At 31.4% G+C, this 17,500-nt stretch overlaps 4 protein-coding genes across 4 annotated transcripts in view; all 4 read right to left on the minus strand.

Annotated features, from left to right (window-relative positions):
* HELRODRAFT_186794 (hypothetical protein) overlaps positions 1-1,589 on the minus strand; it is a gene marked incomplete at its 5' end in the record, with an annotated part of 4,970 nt that extends 3,381 nt beyond the window's left edge. The window contains one exon of the mRNA XM_009014817.1: positions 1,464-1,589. Coding sequence (XP_009013065.1) covers positions 1,464-1,589 — 126 coding nt within the window. The remainder of the gene's footprint in view (positions 1-1,463) is intronic.
* Positions 1,590-3,404: 1,815 nt separating this feature from the next.
* HELRODRAFT_185387 (hypothetical protein) lies at positions 3,405-5,996 on the minus strand. Its single transcript, XM_009014818.1, has 10 exons — positions 5,737-5,996; positions 5,252-5,333; positions 5,074-5,157; positions 4,841-4,947; positions 4,633-4,728; positions 4,494-4,537; positions 4,120-4,268; positions 3,983-4,051; positions 3,807-3,889; positions 3,405-3,577 (listed from the first exon to the last, which is right to left on the minus strand). Exons 1-10 carry the CDS (start codon positions 5,910-5,912, stop codon positions 3,520-3,522), a joined length of 948 nt encoding a protein of 315 aa, XP_009013066.1. The 5' UTR covers positions 5,913-5,996; the 3' UTR covers positions 3,405-3,519.
* Positions 5,997-7,560: 1,564 nt separating this feature from the next.
* HELRODRAFT_74104 (hypothetical protein) lies at positions 7,561-8,111 on the minus strand (the record flags this gene model as incomplete). Its single annotated transcript, XM_009014819.1, has 2 exons — positions 7,561-7,846; positions 7,969-8,111. 2 exons carry the CDS (start codon positions 8,109-8,111, stop codon positions 7,561-7,563), a joined length of 429 nt encoding a protein of 142 aa, XP_009013067.1.
* A 9,164-nt stretch (positions 8,112-17,275) lies between these two features.
* HELRODRAFT_74572 (hypothetical protein) overlaps positions 17,276-17,500 on the minus strand; it is a gene marked incomplete at both ends in the record, with an annotated part of 1,092 nt that continues 867 nt past the window's right edge. Inside the window, one exon of the mRNA XM_009014820.1 lies at positions 17,276-17,500. This exon is cut by the window's right edge and continues 867 nt beyond it. Coding sequence (XP_009013068.1) covers positions 17,276-17,500 — 225 coding nt within the window.

A 17,500-nucleotide genomic window follows, 5' to 3' on the forward strand; every position in this document is an offset into this window, starting at 1 on the left:
ACCAATATAAAACGCAATTTTTAAAATTTTAAAAATCGCGTTTAGTTATCTATAACTCGAAATAGCTATTTGCAAATTTATTTAATAAAAATTTAAAAAAAAACAATAAAATGTCTAATTTCTCTGAAATTAATAAAATAAAAAGAAATGTAAAAAAGTTGAACAATGTTGAAAGTAGTGTTGAATTTTTAAAATGTTGCGTTAGCAACAGTCTGTTACCAAAAAAAAAAAAAAATATATATATATATAGTTGTAGTGTTTTTTTTACAATCATAATCATCATCGATAACGCAAAATAGTTAAATTTAATAAATAATCGTTTGGCATTGTTCTTTGTTTTTGTTAAAATCATAATCATCATCGAAATTAAACTAATTAAAAATTTCGGCATACCAAAGTTTTCTTTGATGTTTTGTTAGAATCACAACCATAACTAAAATCGCAATGATGGTAAAAAAAATGGTTTTTATTGATATAACTGTGTTAGAAACTTCAAAGAAATCGGCGCTTTGTATGTTTTTCGTGTGCTTCAAATTTTTAAATTTATCATTAAATGCCTATTTCGATATTTCACTACTGGTCCTCAGTTTTGTCAGTTGAGCAAAAAGCGAGACAAACACACGTCCCGCGGACACCAAAGTGGGACGCGGGACATTGAGGGCAAAATTTGGACTATCCCGCCTAATTCGGGACGGTTGGCAACTAGGCAGAACTAGTCATTTCAAGTCATCTCCTCATTAACTGTCAAGTTAATGTGGCAGAAATTATACAACCATGTTGTTCTGTATAATACAGCATCATACACTTTGGCTTGAAAAATCTATCTCTGAGCATTGTCAGTCAGAAATAGACATTCATCTCCTCATTCCTCATTAATTGATTAAGGCTCTGGATGAGCCAAGCACTTCTTCGAGCTCCTCAGAAAAAACAGAAGACTGTGAGAGGAGGAGATCGAAGCAGACGTTCAAAAGCCGTGATAGAAGTGGAAATAAAGAAAAACCTAGAAAAGAAAGAAAAGAGTGAATTGACAGATAATTGTTTTGTTGTGTTGAATGATTTGGTACATAGTCACTTTGAATGATTGTTTGATTGCATGGGTATTTGATGGTACATCACAATTTGTTGTTATTTTATCTTTTTTTTATATGTTAAATACTTTCTAATCAATTTTCCATTAAACACTATTGTATTAATTTTTTTAACTGATATATTTTCGAATTTGTACGGACGTTTTTTAAAATTGAATAATGAATCACACCAGTCTAATAATTATTTTTAATTAATTTCTGAAATAATTTCAACATTTTAATAAACAGTAAAAGTGCATCAGGAAAAAAATTACCTGGTAAAATGCCGAAATGCAGGAAAAAAAACACACCAAGAGAAAAATATGAAAATCAACTCAACTGCTAAATTATTTATTAAACATTTCACTATTAAATACCAGATAAAACAAAACCAACCATAAACTTAGCAGACCCAAACCTCCTCTCAAAGATTCTGAAGTGGTAGAGAAGAACACACGCACACAGCATGTCCTTTGCATCAAGAAAAACACATCTAGACACGAGGTACTTGTCTAACTGCATGTCGGGCGTAATGTAAGAAAAAACATTAATATTTATTATTACAAAGTAATAATTCTATGCAAAAAATTTAAAAACCAGGTAGGTATATTATATGTAAATACAAACATTGTTTGATTTAAATAAAAAATCAGTATGTAAATTTGCACATAACAAACATAGCAAGTGGTAGGCTGTTGCCATATTTATCATAATCCCATTTTGCCATTCAATAAACCTCATTTAGTATTTATATTAAAAAATATCAAAATATTGTAAGAAGTACTTCTAGCAATGGAATTATAAGCCGGTGACTAACTGACTCTGTAATTTGATATGATATCCTCATTGGAGAAGGTTATCCACTGCCTCAGTTCTTTAAACGCAGAGAAACAAGCAAACATGAGAACGTTGAACATCAACAGGCCTTTTGTTGCTGGAGCATAATCTGGGTTGTGAATTATTTCATAAATTTTAATAAATAAATAACTTAATTATCATAAAATAGTGAAAATACAAAAAGATGTTTATATAATATATTAAATAGAATTTAATAAGTTAACTAAATAATGTAAATATGCCATATTTAATTTATTTAATTTTATTAATTAACTTATAAAATTTATAAAAATATAAAAACAGACTAACAAAATCCAGAAACTTGACATGGGGAAAACATGACTTCTACTAACTTATAGGTTATTTATCCTAATGTTGAAAAGTGAAATAAAAATTTTTGTATATTTATTATTTTCATTTCGAATTACACTACCAGCTTACAAGCCACTTAATACTTAATTAATCAAACTTAATTTTAATAACAGATCTTTTCAAATTTAAAAAAAATTTTAAAGAAATTTAAAAAAAATGAACAGTTTTTTTTAGTTCTGTTAATCAGTTAATTAATCTCTTCTATTTCAATTTTAATAACATTTATTAACTCAATTTATTATATAATATATATTTAATTAACTACAATTTAATTTTTACCTATTTTTCAATTTGTTGATGAGAAAAATCAGGATGGGTGGCTGGCTGGCTGCTTTGTGACTAGAAGAGTTCAAGGTGGCGACGAATTATCTTCCTAATTATCACAAATCGGCCACACACATCAGCACACAACCGCATAAAGTCTCCGACGAACTACAAGAGACTAGATTAGCAACAACAAACAGAACAGACGAACGACGAACGAAAGTGAACTTGGAAACGTTTGAAACATTTCCGTGCGAATGAACGGTTAATATATAATGATTATATATATATATATATATATATATATATATATATATATATATATAGAGAGAGAGAGAGAGAGAGAGAGAGAAAGAGAGAGAGAGAGAGAGAGAGAAAGAAAGAGAAAATCCGGCTAATAAAGTAAAAATTTAAATTTAGTTTAAAGTTAATTAAATCTGTGTATTAGATTTTCTTTATACCAAAGTCTTTTTAACAACTAAATTGAATGTAATGATATTATCATCGTCATAGTCTTGTCAGTTTACCTGATTGTCATCATGTCCGCATTTATTTGATAATGTATGTTATACACCTACATTGAGTATATACATTTATTATATATATACATATATATAGTTTTATATTTATATTTTGAATATTATATAGAGGTTATACCACCAAAAAAGTTTTGCCCCATTTTTGAGATTTTAAAGAGTTCAATTCAACGTTAAGGTTAAGTCTGAAAGGTCTAATTAGGACACTTTTCCAAAGTCCAGAGAAATCAACGACACAAAAACAGCGTACATGAAAACGTGCTAAGCGACGGCATCACACACATTGCATGTGATTTTTTTGTTATATTCAAATTTTTCTTCAAGAAGATTTAAAATGTTTAAAAATTTTATTAATTTAAGAGAAAAATCTATAAACACAATTTAGACTAAAAATTAGAGAAATGAAAAAAGTTTGATTAGGATTTAAATTGATTCCCGCTTTGTCAAGGTCGTTGGGAACAAGATAGCAAGTAACTTCCTTGAGGTTGAACCACTTGAAACCTTTTTGAATAAACCAAATAATTTTTGTTGAAATTAAATCTGTGATTTTTTTATTCTAAATCAACTATCATATAAGTTGATTTTTTTTTTTATTTTTCCCCTTTTTCCTTTGCAGAAAAATTTTAATATTTTTGAAAATTATTCTGTATACGCTTTTGAAAAATTTTAAATAGCATGAAATTACATGTCCAATTATTACTAAAATCACAAAAATTACTTGAGAACTAACTTTCTATCGATAGGCAGCAACAAACTATCCTGCTTGCTGAGTTTAAACATTTGTTCATCTGTTATTATTTTGCTACTTCCAACCTGAAAATGTAAAATTAACATTTCATAAACGTTGAAGCACCAAATGAAATATTATTATATATTATATATAATTTAATATAATACTACACTAACTAATTGATACAACCAGATTTGCGCCTCCTCGCTGCCATGCTCCTGTTTTCCTTGCCCGAAAACAAGAATCTGAAAAATTGAGGATAACAAAATGGTGATCAAAAGAGAAAAATTATTTCAGTTTTATAGCCATTCACCTCATATTTATAAAGATTGGTATCAAAGATTTCTAATTTTCCATTGGCGTTGATCTCGTCTTCACGTGAATATATCCACTGGAAGAGGCTGAATGGTTCGGTGACATCCGACACCACGTTCACGGTCAGTGGGGTGTCAAAGATCAAACCTGAGTGGAAAGTTCAGTGAGTCGTCGATTATATTTTTTAAATTTCAATTTTTTTAGTTGCTTATATCAACTTGTTACGAACACACAAAATAATCATACAGACTTGTATCCGTGTACATCCAAAACAAGGCATTACTTAATTTAATACATGAAATAATACATTTTCTCGTGTTTGTTAACACTTTTAAAATTATTTCTTTAATGCTTAAAAAAAGTTTACTTAACCTGGTACAATATTTCCTGTCTTACACTGTTCAGATTTGCTGTACCTTTTATGTTAAATTTTATAAACTGCAATTAGACATTCGCACGATGTTCCTTCTTTTATAAGCAATTATTTTAATAAATTGAGAAAAACACCTGCCTTTCCAGGCACGCAGCCATGTCTGTTTTTGCGTTGTCCCAGTGGAATGAGTCCTGGTACAAAATTTCAGGTCGACCGCTTTTCATCGTGTAAAACCTGGAATGATTTTAAACTGCATAGAGCAACTGTTAGATGATGATGGCGTCTCACAAAATAAAACAAAACAAGCCTGTACAGAACGAATAATATGTGAATAAATTGAATGGACCTCAAAACATCGATTTCACGTGCGGCTCGCTTCCTCTCGAGTACAAGTCCCATCGTGTCTACAAATCGCTGAGGTGAGTGTGGTATTCTTTTGGGTAGCAGGAAAATCTGTTGACATCAATTCTAGGATAAAATTTTCATCACAGTTGATCGGCGCCAATTTGAAAACTGCGGTTTTGAATGTGAGTAAACGAGAATTCAACTGAAAATAGAATGGCATCTCAACATACGTACATCTCCTTCCCTCAAGAAGATATCTCGAGGTTGACCTCTCACCATCAACTTCAATAACGCCTGACCTCGAAGCTGGTAGAAAAACTGTAAAATATTTTAAATTGTGAATAATAAATTAATCGTCGAAATTAAATTAAATTAAATTAAACTAAACACACACACACACACACACACACACCTCCTCGCCACACTGGATGTGGTAGTCAGTTCTGTCATTGGGACCTCCAACGAACATCACCGTCAGCTGTCCATCATCGTGCCTTCAGTCAAAATTTTTTTTAAACTAACGAATGATTTGCTGATTGACGCTTGAAATGTTTTTGAGATTTTTTTTTGTTTAAAATAATGTTAGTTTGAAAATTTTAAATATTTTTAAAACTGTTTTTGTGTTATTAATGGTATGAGACTGATGTAGCTAAATTTTTGAAATAGAAAAAAACCTGTGTGAATGTTTATAACATTTCAAGCCAGTGAGTGTTTTTAAAATTTATTAAATTCTGTAATCCATAGAATCTATCAAGATCTTAACAAACATCTTTACAATGAAAAAACGTTTTTCTAAGTTTTTTTTTTACAAAATTAGTTTGGTTAGAATCTATAAAAACCTTGGTCGTTAAATTAAGCATTTGTTGTTATTAATATTGTCGAGAGATCCTGACTAACATGAAATGGTTGGCGACAGGAGGCAGGAACTTGTCTCTGTTGACATTCAACCACTTCTGGACGTTGATGACTTGAATATCATTCCAAGTTGTCTTTCTATCGTTTGCTGTTTCCAACTTCAAATCATCGTCGATGGACGGTTGCGGTAGATGAGCAACCTGTTGCACGACATCCATTGTTTGCCTCACGACTCAGACTTGGAAAGGAAAGTTTGATTTATTTTTAAAAATTCAACAAATATAACGGCCTGAAGATAAAAACGTTTTGGAAAAATTAAAGTGGCGAAAAATTCTATATAAAGAATTGTTAACAACGACTTTGTCCGATGATATCAAAGTGCGTATTCGTTCAAAGTTCGTCACCATCGTATGTTTTCTTCTATCTCTTTACGTCTTACTAACTAGAACGCACGTTAATTAGCTATAAATGGGTAACATTGAAATAGTACAATTAGACAGAAACTGAGTTAACATTAGGCAAACAAGTTAGTTACGATAAGAACATCACGGAAATTTATTGTAATATAATAACAAAATTTTATTCCATTTTTCGATCCCACTCCATCACGTCATAATTACGTCTTTCCATGCTTACATACCCACATAGTAAACGAACTTTTGCATTCTTGGATTTAAATTTTTAATTTTTGTTAACCAAGAGCTGTTTCTTGGTACTACACCACACACACATACACACACACACACACACTCTCTCACACACACACACTCTCACACACACACACTCTTGTGTATATATGTGAGTTTTGATGATCATAAAATTTATTGATTATGTTTATTTTCGGTTGCAAATAAAGCCATGAAAATAATATTTATTTCTATACAATATAAAGTTTAAAAACATTGACATAAGTTAGTTGCATAAATAAATAAACAAATAAATAAGTAAATAGATAAAATAAATAAGCAATAATGATAATTAATTTTTAAAATAAAATAACCCAAAAAATATTTAGGCATGAATATTAAAAACAAGTTTTCACTAAATAAAGAATATATACAATGAAATGTATAATATACAAAAATGTAAATTGTATAACATTGATTAATTTATAATTTTGTATATACAGAATGTAACATAAAAACATAATGGAAACATCAACAAAACGCATTGGATAAAAACCACTATATATATAAAAGTTAACAACACTCGTTGGGTATTAAGTTCACGACAGCAATATACTTGTGAATGGCAACGATAATGAATGATGCAGTTGTTGGTTAGAGTCACTTGGTACAAAATATTAAAACCACTTTTAAAATAATATATTCGCGTGGACGTTAAAATCAAGTTACAAAATGTTAAAACTCAAGAAGCTAACAATAACAGGGATGACAAACAATTACTAGGAAAGATGAGTAAAAAAGCTGAGCGGACCTCCAGCAAATGTAAAATCTCCCACACAGCCTAAAGATGCTTCGAAATATGGGACCCTGCAGAGCTCGACTCTTAAGCCTGAACAACATCTCCATCTCTTTCATCTTCTTGCAGAACCTCGTGGATGACCAGCAGCTCACTCGGAGATTCAGACCTCTCAGAAAGTCTCGTTGATTCGATGGGAGAATACCTTCCAGAGGTCGCTGGTGTGTCCAGCGAGAAGGAAAGACCTGTTTGAGCGTGAATGCATGTGTTTCATTGATTGGTCAAGTGTTTATTCTTGTTTCAAAACAAAATTTAAATCTTTGAAAATAATTTTGAAACAATTTTTTAATAACGTAGGTAATTATTAAGTTCTGCTCCCTTGCAAAACGTGAAGAATTTTAAAAACTGATAAAATATCATTGCCGAATTTTAAAATAAATCTGATTACAATTTTTCAAAATGGGCTGTAAGACCGAGTAGTTGGAATATTTTAATGCGCTGACCTGAATCATTGCTCGGAGTGTATGGGCGCTCGTTGCAACCTTCAACATTGGAAATTCCCCCAAGAAGGTTGTCGTCATTAGCGTCATCGTCAGCTTTGCCAACAGAATTTAAATCTTTGGTTTCCTTTTTGTCTTCTTCTCCAGGAAGTTGATGAATGAAGTTGCATCTGGTTCCATACGTGCAGAGTCCATGGTTGAAGTACTCTCTGCACAACTCTGTCCTGTACCTGAATGAAATTACGAAAAAAACTTTTAACTGAGGTAATTAATTTAGGTATTGTAAACATTTTCGAATTATCAACATCAACATAATTCAAAGTTTCCATTAGGAAGCGAAGAAGGAAAGAACCTGGGGTGCCTAGTGACAGGTTTCAGTTCGTGGTATCCATGAGCAAACTGGCACTTCTTGCTGTAGGGGCATGAACTGTTCTCCATGAATTTTCTACAGAGCTCTGTTTTGTAGCGGTCCTTGTTCACGATGTTCACGTTCATGTTTGGTGCCTGGCTGTTCGGCGCGTCTCCTGATTGGCAGTCCTTTGAAACGCAACATTTCAACAGTTGTTTAGTTTTTTATACAATTTATTGTCGTCTCCAGATATGTAATATTAAAAATTCTGTTGATATAAAATTGTTACAAAGTATGTATTACATGCTAGTGACAAAGTTTATTAACGACAACCTTAGAGTTGTTATTCGCCAGAGATTTTGCGATAAGATCTGTCAAGTTGGACTTTGCTTTCTTCAGCAGAGGGTTCTATCAATAATTGAGCAAACATGTGAATATGTGAAGATTTACTTTAAAGAGCTTTTACAATATCACACGCTCATTTCATTCCTGAAAAAACAATATTCACGGTAATGTTGAAAACTCAAAACAACCTCCACATTTGTGGCTAATTCAATGGCCTTGAGAGCTTCAAAGGTCAACATTCTAATTGAAGTTAAAGGTTGTTTCGGAAAGTTTCCAATCGACTCTGAATTCTTTTCCACTTGTCCCAACTTTTTGGTCTCCTTCTCGCATGGTTCTATGTTTCTCTGGCCCTCGTCAGCTGGTGCGGTGTTCGTGACAGCAGCCTCGCTCGCTACTTCGTAAAGTTTTTCAAGTAAAACATCCGCCATTTTCAAGTTGAATAGGAATTTGTTTTTTTTTAAGTTAATAACAATTTTAATAAATTAACAGGCAACTAAAACAAAATGGTTTAATTTCAAAACAAATGTTGTGTAACGAATTTTTTGAAAACAGTTTAATTATCCAATAAGATACAATCATGCAGCTTAGTGAAATTAATATAAATAAGTAGCAGTTATAGATAATTAAAATCTTATTTAAAACTAATATTTTTAAAAATATCTTCAACTTAAAATAAGATAAAATTTTAAAGTAACGTTGGAATCTATTTAATGAAGGGAACGAAAGTTGTAGAATATCGGGTGCGTGTGTGTTACTTTCAACTACAGTCACTCCTACCAGTGTAAAACAAGTCCTTAAAGGTTGAGAAATAAACACGCTGTGCATTTTTTAAATTTATGTTTTAAAAAACTTTCAATTTTTAATTTTGAAATTTGTTCCACTAGGTATTAAAAATTCTCCAACATGCAACACCAACTGACGAAAAATTCAAAAATATCAATCATAATTCATTCATCATTTTGTTACGTGACTGTAAAAAATCTGTTACACGGTCATCGAGCTGGCATTTTTGCAACATTATAAAAGCAGACTTTAATTTTCGAGTTTATTTTCAATACATAACAATTTTACAAAAAAAATTTTTTCATTCGATGTCATTTATTTAAACAACTAAATAATTTTCGACGAGCAAATCTCTCTGTATCGTGATAATAACTCCTATTTGAGATGAATATTGTATACATTCAACAACAAATAGTAAAAGTGAACAAATGATTTGCTGGACATGGAAATACTTTGACTGAACATTATCAGCTACCGAGGCGTCAAACAAATTCGATTTTAGGCATCACAGCACCGCGTTACTGAGTAAATCATGGACCCATGATTTAAATGTTAGCAATTCTTCAACAGTGATGAGAGAGAGCGAGGAAGAAAATTAGAAAAAAATTACCAAGCTGATTCTCATTTTGATTTGTTCATTCTTTATTTGCTGGACACCTTGTTACATCCTTGTATTTACATAAAATGTTTTCAAATCACAGTATGTGGGTGGATGGCGTTTCTGGTAATTTTGATTGGATTTTTGGTTTTGAATTCAAATATCTGTTTATCAAATCCTTATTTTGTTAAGACTTCAAATATTATTTCAATCATTATATCTTCTGCTGGTTGGTCAACTCCAAAAAACAAGCTGCAACCGGAACGAATGATGTCGAGATGGACAACAACAGAGCCGCAGGACAACAGCCGACTGAATCACGCATGCATCATTAATGAAATTTTTTGAAATTTAACACGAACAAGTAAACACGTTAATAATTCATTATACGTTCGTTATTTATCAGTTTAAGCAAGTTTGTGTCTACAAAAACTAATTTTGTAATTTTAAATAACATTCAATTGAAGTTTGCATGGTTGGCGAGTTAGCTCAAATAGTAAAAGCGTCATACTTTGCGTCATTGCGTAGTCCTTTGTCCCGGTTCAAACTCGAACGATGTCTGTTTGAACTCAAGTTGGCTGTGGAGTTTTCGCATATGTATTAATTTGATTGTAATGTAAGTGCAAGTTGTTTGGTGGGAATGTTGACTGGTATTTTTTTTTTTAAATTCATGTACGTACGTGTTATATTCAATTGAGTTTAATCAGTTTAAAAATACAAATTAAACGTGAGAGTTATCTTGTGATATTTAAATAAATTAAAAAACATTTTTAAACCCAAACATACAATTTAGAAAATTCAAAACAAGAAAATAAAAAATGAAAAAAACAGTTTTTAATAAAGAAAATTATTACTGTACGTAAATTATTATTCATTTTTTGAATTCCGTCATTCTTATCGTGCCTCAGGAACCTCGGTGTACCATCCGTCATTCAAAAGATTTAAAGAATTGGCAAAAAACACTTTTTACTGAATTGCATTAAAAGCTTATTCTTCAACTTTATTGCTTTTGGTTACGTTATTTGGTTCACGAACAAACACGTTTTTAATTACGATTTCACAATAAAATGTTGGTAAAAATAGTCTAGCAAACTTTTATGAAATAATTAAATTTTTATTTTTCACGATATTTCGCGTCTGCGGAGGAACTTGAGATGCAAGGTAACGTCAGACAGCCTGATTGCATTATTTTTTATTTTTTTTATTGCAGTTTTTTGGCGGCTCAAGTGATTAATTGCATTCCTTCAAATGTTTGCTCTCCTCTTGATTGTTCTCCATTCTATTTGATCTAACCAACTATATCGACAGCGGTCACGTTTTGTTTGCTCGCCAGCAAATTCATTACCTTCAGCGGAAAACAGTATATTTAACTAAGCTAGCCCATTAGTCATGTTCAGAGTGTGCGATGTGGTGTATCCATAAAAGAGATTCACGTGTTTGCATTTTTTGTGAGTTTCATACAAGATAACACGTGCAAAGTCAATCAGTCAATTAAATTGCTATGTACCTTCTTCAAGTATGAACACATGGAACTTTGCACCAACCAACCAACCAGTCATCTAACCTCGCAAATTCATTTTCAACAGTCTCAAATATATGTCAGATGCCTTTTAATCCCGAACTATGCATGCATTTGAGAAGTGTATAACCATAAATGAATAAACTTATTTACATAACATATATGTCTATAAAACAAAAACAAAATGAACTTTGAACTTGTGATGTCGAGAGGCTTGAATCATCAAAAGAAAATTCAAATTCCACCAAGATATAGAGTACAGTTGTTGAAATAATGAAATAGTTTTTGCTTGTTTTTATTGTTCACCTGTGTATGATTTTCACCCTCTAGCAAAGCTCGTATTTTGTGGCAGATGTTAATTTGGATGAAATCTACTACTACCACAAACATGTTTTCATTAAATATTTACATTTGTCATTCACTGCAATCTGATATTGGCTGATGAAATTTTTTTCCCAAGATGTTTCGTTTTAACGACGAATAGTGTTCCTCTTGTATTATGTCTTATTTATGTATTCATTGTTAATTATTATTTTACCAATGATTGGTTTGCAATTAAAATAATTTTAGTAATTGAACCATTTTCTTCATTATAGACTACATCTATAAACTGCATCATCAAACGAAAGACTGACAGCCAGACAGACAGACAGACAGACAGACAGACAAATAGACAAACAGACAATCAGCAGACAAACAACCAAACATACAGACAAAAAAAAACAAACAGACAGACAAACGCAACTCCATTCAAAATTATCATCAAGCTTGATTTTCTAGAAAAAAATGTTTCCATGTGATTGCATTGCATTTTCCAGCACATTCATAAACACCAGGCATAATGTAACGTTCACACAGTTTATATTTACAATGAAAATATAGCGGCGATTGTTGTGTAATTAATTATCATCGCTACACCGATGTTGCTTGATAAGAGGAAAGCTTTTCGTTAAGTAACGTTTGGTCCTTCCTTATCTCATATTCAACTGATAATAATGATAATTGTTTGAAAATTGTTTCGTTGTTAAGCAGAAGGTTTTTTTTTAAATAATACTTAAGCCTATTTCAAATTCAAGTTTGAATATATAAAAATGAAAAAGTTACTCCATTTTTTTTTTCATCATCTGGCATCTTCATCTGTTTTCATCTTCGCCCGTCACATCCATCCAACTTTAAAAGACTTCAAATTTTGAAAATTAACGAATGAAAATTATGGCGACGTCTTTATTATTGCTTTATTGTTTGGTCTTTTATTAAGTTTCGAAAAAGAAAACCATATTGTTGCTATATCACCAACTCCATCGTTTGCTATTCATTTTAAGATGCACCGCAAGTTGTGAAAATAAGTTATATAAATATTATTATAATATAGGAAAGTAATAAAAATGTTTAAAACATTAAAATGTTGAATTATGAGACGTTCAACTACCCTGCAAATCATACTCGTCAGCTTTCTCTTCCATCGTTATCACTAACACCATTATAATTTTTGAAACATCTCAAAACACCTCGCAAGAGAAACAATTAACAACTGGAATGTAACTAAGTAATAAACACCCTACTTCTATATTGTACGTTCCAACCATGTAAACATTTCCAAACCAGACAACTGTGAAACTTCTGCTAAATAGATTCAAGCGAGATGCACTTATGAACCTTGTTAATCGTGATGAGCTGCAACTTTTAAAGCACGAACGCACGCGAAGAACCATTTGAAATAATGGCACAATGCTCTTTCGTACTATTCAGTCTTCGTTAACATCTTCTGCAGATCGTTTATTCACTGAATTCTTATTTATATGTGATCATTAATTAGTCTACAAAAAATGGAAATAAATAAAAATTTCACACTACATGTGCTCTACATTGATCCATAATCTACACAACCAGCCATATATTCAATGTACAGGTACACATCCTCATTTGAACCACTTGTACATCGCACATTGTACATTTTTTCACGTGCAAACATAGGAAAACGTCCAAACATGTCTACACACGCGCATACGTATTTACAATTATAATGCACATGTAAGATTACACACACACACACACGTATGCTACGTACATTCATACAAATATAAAAACACAAATGCATGTGTAAGTAGACACCCATGAATATACAATACACACATCCATGCATATACTATACACCCATCCATGTATATGCACACATCCATGTATATGCACACATCCACACACACACACACACACACACACACACACACACACACACACACACACACACACACACACACACACACACATGATATGTAATCATAAAAACCTACGTATACACTTGTGCACGATATTAAAAGGCCATAAATTGCCAATAGGATCTGATCAACCTACCAACTAACACAACTTCCATGCCATTTTAGTAATATTTTAGTAAGATTTTGCAAACAACATCATTAACAGGTTTTGTGCGTGTGTTTGTGTGTGTGTGTGTATGTGCGTGTGGGTGTTTGTGTGTGTGTTTGTGTGTGTGTGTTTGTGTGTGTGTGATGTTTCTTCAGTTCTGATATTTGTAATTAATACTCAAATAATAACAAGTCATTAATGAAATAAAAATTGTGGAGCATTTGTCACGTTGAAAAATGAAAAACGAATAATTATTAATAATAAGAGATATGAAGTGGGATTGTGGCTCGCTACCAGAAAATGTATTATCAGATACCATTTTCCATGAACGATGTCTACACGATGTATAATTTATTGATTTTATCTCTTATTCAGTTAAAATTTCAATCAGAAACTGGCATGAATGGATGAATAAGAAACATGGCATGTATGTATGTATCACGCACTATATAACACTTGAATCAAAAGCAACTGTTCTATATGTACGTATAAGTAAAGGGCGGATCTAGAAAATTATGACGGGGTGCCAAAACGTTTGACGAGGGTGCCAAAACGTTTGACGGGGGTGCCAAAACGTTTGACGGGAATCCAAAAATTTTGACTAAAGGGACCAAAAAATTTTGTTATTGCACAATTTTGTGTCAATTTTTAATCTGAAGCATGTGTTTTTCAAATTATCTAAACAATGAAATGATTCCAACATTGAAATAATTCCTATTTTTATCTAAAACGTGAAGTAATCCAAAATAAATACAAGTAAAACGTACAATGTAATTCTAATACTTTCAGTTCACAATTTTTTTTTAAAATCCTTGGCTGTTTAATTTTAACTTTTCAAATTTTTAACGGGATTTCAATTACGTAAAAAATTAACTGTAATTTTCGTGTGAACTTATTTTAGGATATATTATAGATCTATAATCTAATTTTTTCTATTTCAGACTTTGCGATAAATATATATCATTTTAATCGCTTGTATGTGGCTACAAAGCTCTATAATTCATTTTAATGTTTTTATTCAGGTTTAAATCAACAAATAATAATTGACTTTTTTTTAAATAATTAATGACAACTTCCATAATATTCAAGAATAAATATACTACAAATGACAAAAGCGTACTTTTGAAAAATGTTCAACTTAGAATTAAATGTTTATACCAATCAGCTAAAAATTAGCGTAGCTAAAAATTTGCTTCTAAGGAATAGGCTTAACTTGTATTGAAAAAATTTTGTGATGACTTTTTTGCTTATCACTCAATTTTTAACAAATTTCCCTATTAAAACCAGAGGTCATATACACAATTTTACTTAGATTCATTGTTGCCAGGAGCTGAAATAGTTTCCCGACACAATTTTTAAATCTTACATGGAGGATTTCGTTTATTTTCGCCTTAAACCTAGCCAAATTTTTTATCGTGGGCGGGCTCATTCCCAAAGCTCCGCCCTTGCTTACGTATGCCTCTAAAATCAGTCGGATCATCAGAGTTAAGTTTCGTCATTGCAAAACGAAGTCACGACATGCATCATACATGCAGCATACTTACAACAAAATATCAACTTCCATTTATTTTCTTTATTAAACTTAAAATAAATTTGAAAAACGGCTTCAAAAATTTGTAATACCAACATTAATAACAACAAAAATATTAACAACAATAATAACAATATTAAATATAATAAATAATAATAATAATAACAAGCATTTCTTTCCTCCCCATAAATTTTTAGCACATCTTTTATAACAGTAACACCTTTGTTTTCAATCATTTACAAGTAAGTCTTACATCGTCCATATCAAGATGTATTATATACGAAAACCCGTTCATACCACGACACTCACTCACACACACACACACACACACACACACACACACACACACACACACACACACACACTCACACACACACACAACCACATCAGAAACGAATTAAATGCACATTCAAAACGTAAATATACTTAATTAAAAAGTCATAAATCAATAAATGTCACACTGAAAAAAAATATATGGGAAATAATTACTACAATTGAATAAACATTATGCTTACTTTACACACACTCACTCACACACATACACACACAGACGTACAACACAGACACACTTCCACACATACATATGCACACAGAAACATACAGACACACACACACTCACACATACGACACACACACACTCACACATACACATATACATTAAGCTCTAAATCACACATATACATACGATAAGTTCTACTACGTATATTAATACATCTTTTTTATAATCAAAAAATACAAATTACAATGCATTTATATTATATATTTGCGTATAATATTATTATTACATTTATAATTCTGGCGACAATATGTATATTATATAATATTATGTTATATAATAATATTGTTATATATTAAATAATAATAATTGTATATTGTATAATATATATATATATATATATATATATATATATATATATAGTTGTGTAATACATAAGTGTGTGTATGTGTGTGTTGTGTGGTGTGTGTATGTGTGTGTAACTGTTTAACTTTGTAGTAACGCATATGGATGATAAATGAATCAGTTAAATTCCGTGTAGAAAAAAGGTTACAGTATTGAATTAGCGTAAAAATTACATTATTCCTATGCAAAACTTTCCAGTTGATTTGAACTTACAACAACAACAACAACAACAACAAAAACAACAACAACAAAAACAATAACAAACAACAACAATAACACTGCATTATATTACACATTTGATGAGTTTGTTTATGTTGGTTTGAATGCAAGGCGCGAATTATTATGAAAAACAACTGCAACTACATTATTTAGTACCACCAACACAACAACAATACAACAACTACAACAACTACAACAACAACAACAACTACAACAACAAACAATAACAACAACAATGCAAAAACACAACAGATGATATACAGCATCAAACATGACGTGCCATCATCTATCAAAACACATTGTCTTTTTTTTCTAAAACTATAAACATAAGAAACATATATACAGGAATATTAAAACTAGGATTAACGTTGAAAGTATATGTACATTGTGTTGTGAGTGTGTCTATATATGATTAATTACAGTTCATGTACACTGACATGTTTCTATGACAATGGATGATGGACAGATTTTTATATAAATGCGAAATGCACATCCATTATTATCGACACCCTCATTACCTAGAGACTTGAGGTGAAACAAAGTAGTTATTGAATTGGCGATGTTCGTTGTGGTCTGCCGGTTGGATGGGATTGTCTAATGTTTAATGGTATACATCATTATTTTGTTGAAATTCGCTAAATAAATTTATAGAGACGAAGTAGGCGATTAAAAGTGGAATTAAGTAAACAAGATCGTGAATCAAGTTGAGCTGGCTGGGACGCGAGCACTTATGGCTGACAGATGAATAAATATTCAGCATCTGCAGTTGAGAGTAAAAAAATATAATTGCTCGAGATAGTTAATTTATTTGTTTTGCCGTTGAAAATTATTATTCGATTCACTGGAATTACTTCACAATCATGCACGTAATTATGTATTTAAGGTCCGAAAGTCAACACTTCAACATGCAAGTTATAATTAAGCTCTCATAATCATCATCTCCACCACGAAAATTGCAATAAAAATGATTTCATGCAGCATAATTGGGATGAATAACGTCGCAATTGCTGATAATTATTTCTTTGTAAGGTGGATGGGCTGACTAATCCTTCAGAGAACCGTTACAACGTGGTTCGTTTCGTTACTGGTTCGAAATGACGACGTGGCCGCTCCGATCTCGCTGCATCTTCTCACCGAACCCAGCCTCTTCTTCTTGCAGCACAAGCCGCAGAAGTAGTGGTTGAAGAATTTTTTGAAATCTGAACTCATGAAGTAGAGGACAGGAGCGTTGATGCAAGAATTTAAAAAGGAGAGTACGAAAGTCATTAACTTCCA

The sequence above is a fragment of the Helobdella robusta genome (genome assembly GCF_000326865.2).
Source record: "Helobdella robusta unplaced genomic scaffold HELROscaffold_14, whole genome shotgun sequence".
In the NCBI taxonomy this organism is placed as follows: domain Eukaryota; kingdom Metazoa; phylum Annelida; class Clitellata; order Rhynchobdellida; family Glossiphoniidae; genus Helobdella; species Helobdella robusta.

Excerpts from the sequence above, each read along its gene's own strand:
- HELRODRAFT_185387 (XM_009014818.1), bottom strand. The coding sequence starts at position 5,912 with ATGGATGTCGTGCAACAGGTTGCTCATCTACCGCAACCGTCCATCGAC. Across the intron at positions 5,334-5,736 it reads CCTGTCGCCAACCATTTCAT|GCACGATGATGGACAGCTGA; the intron begins GTTAGTCAGGAT and ends TTTTGACTGAAG. Across the intron at positions 5,158-5,251 it reads ACATCCAGTGTGGCGAGGAG|TTTTTCTACCAGCTTCGAGG; the intron begins GTGTGTGTGTGT and ends AATATTTTACAG.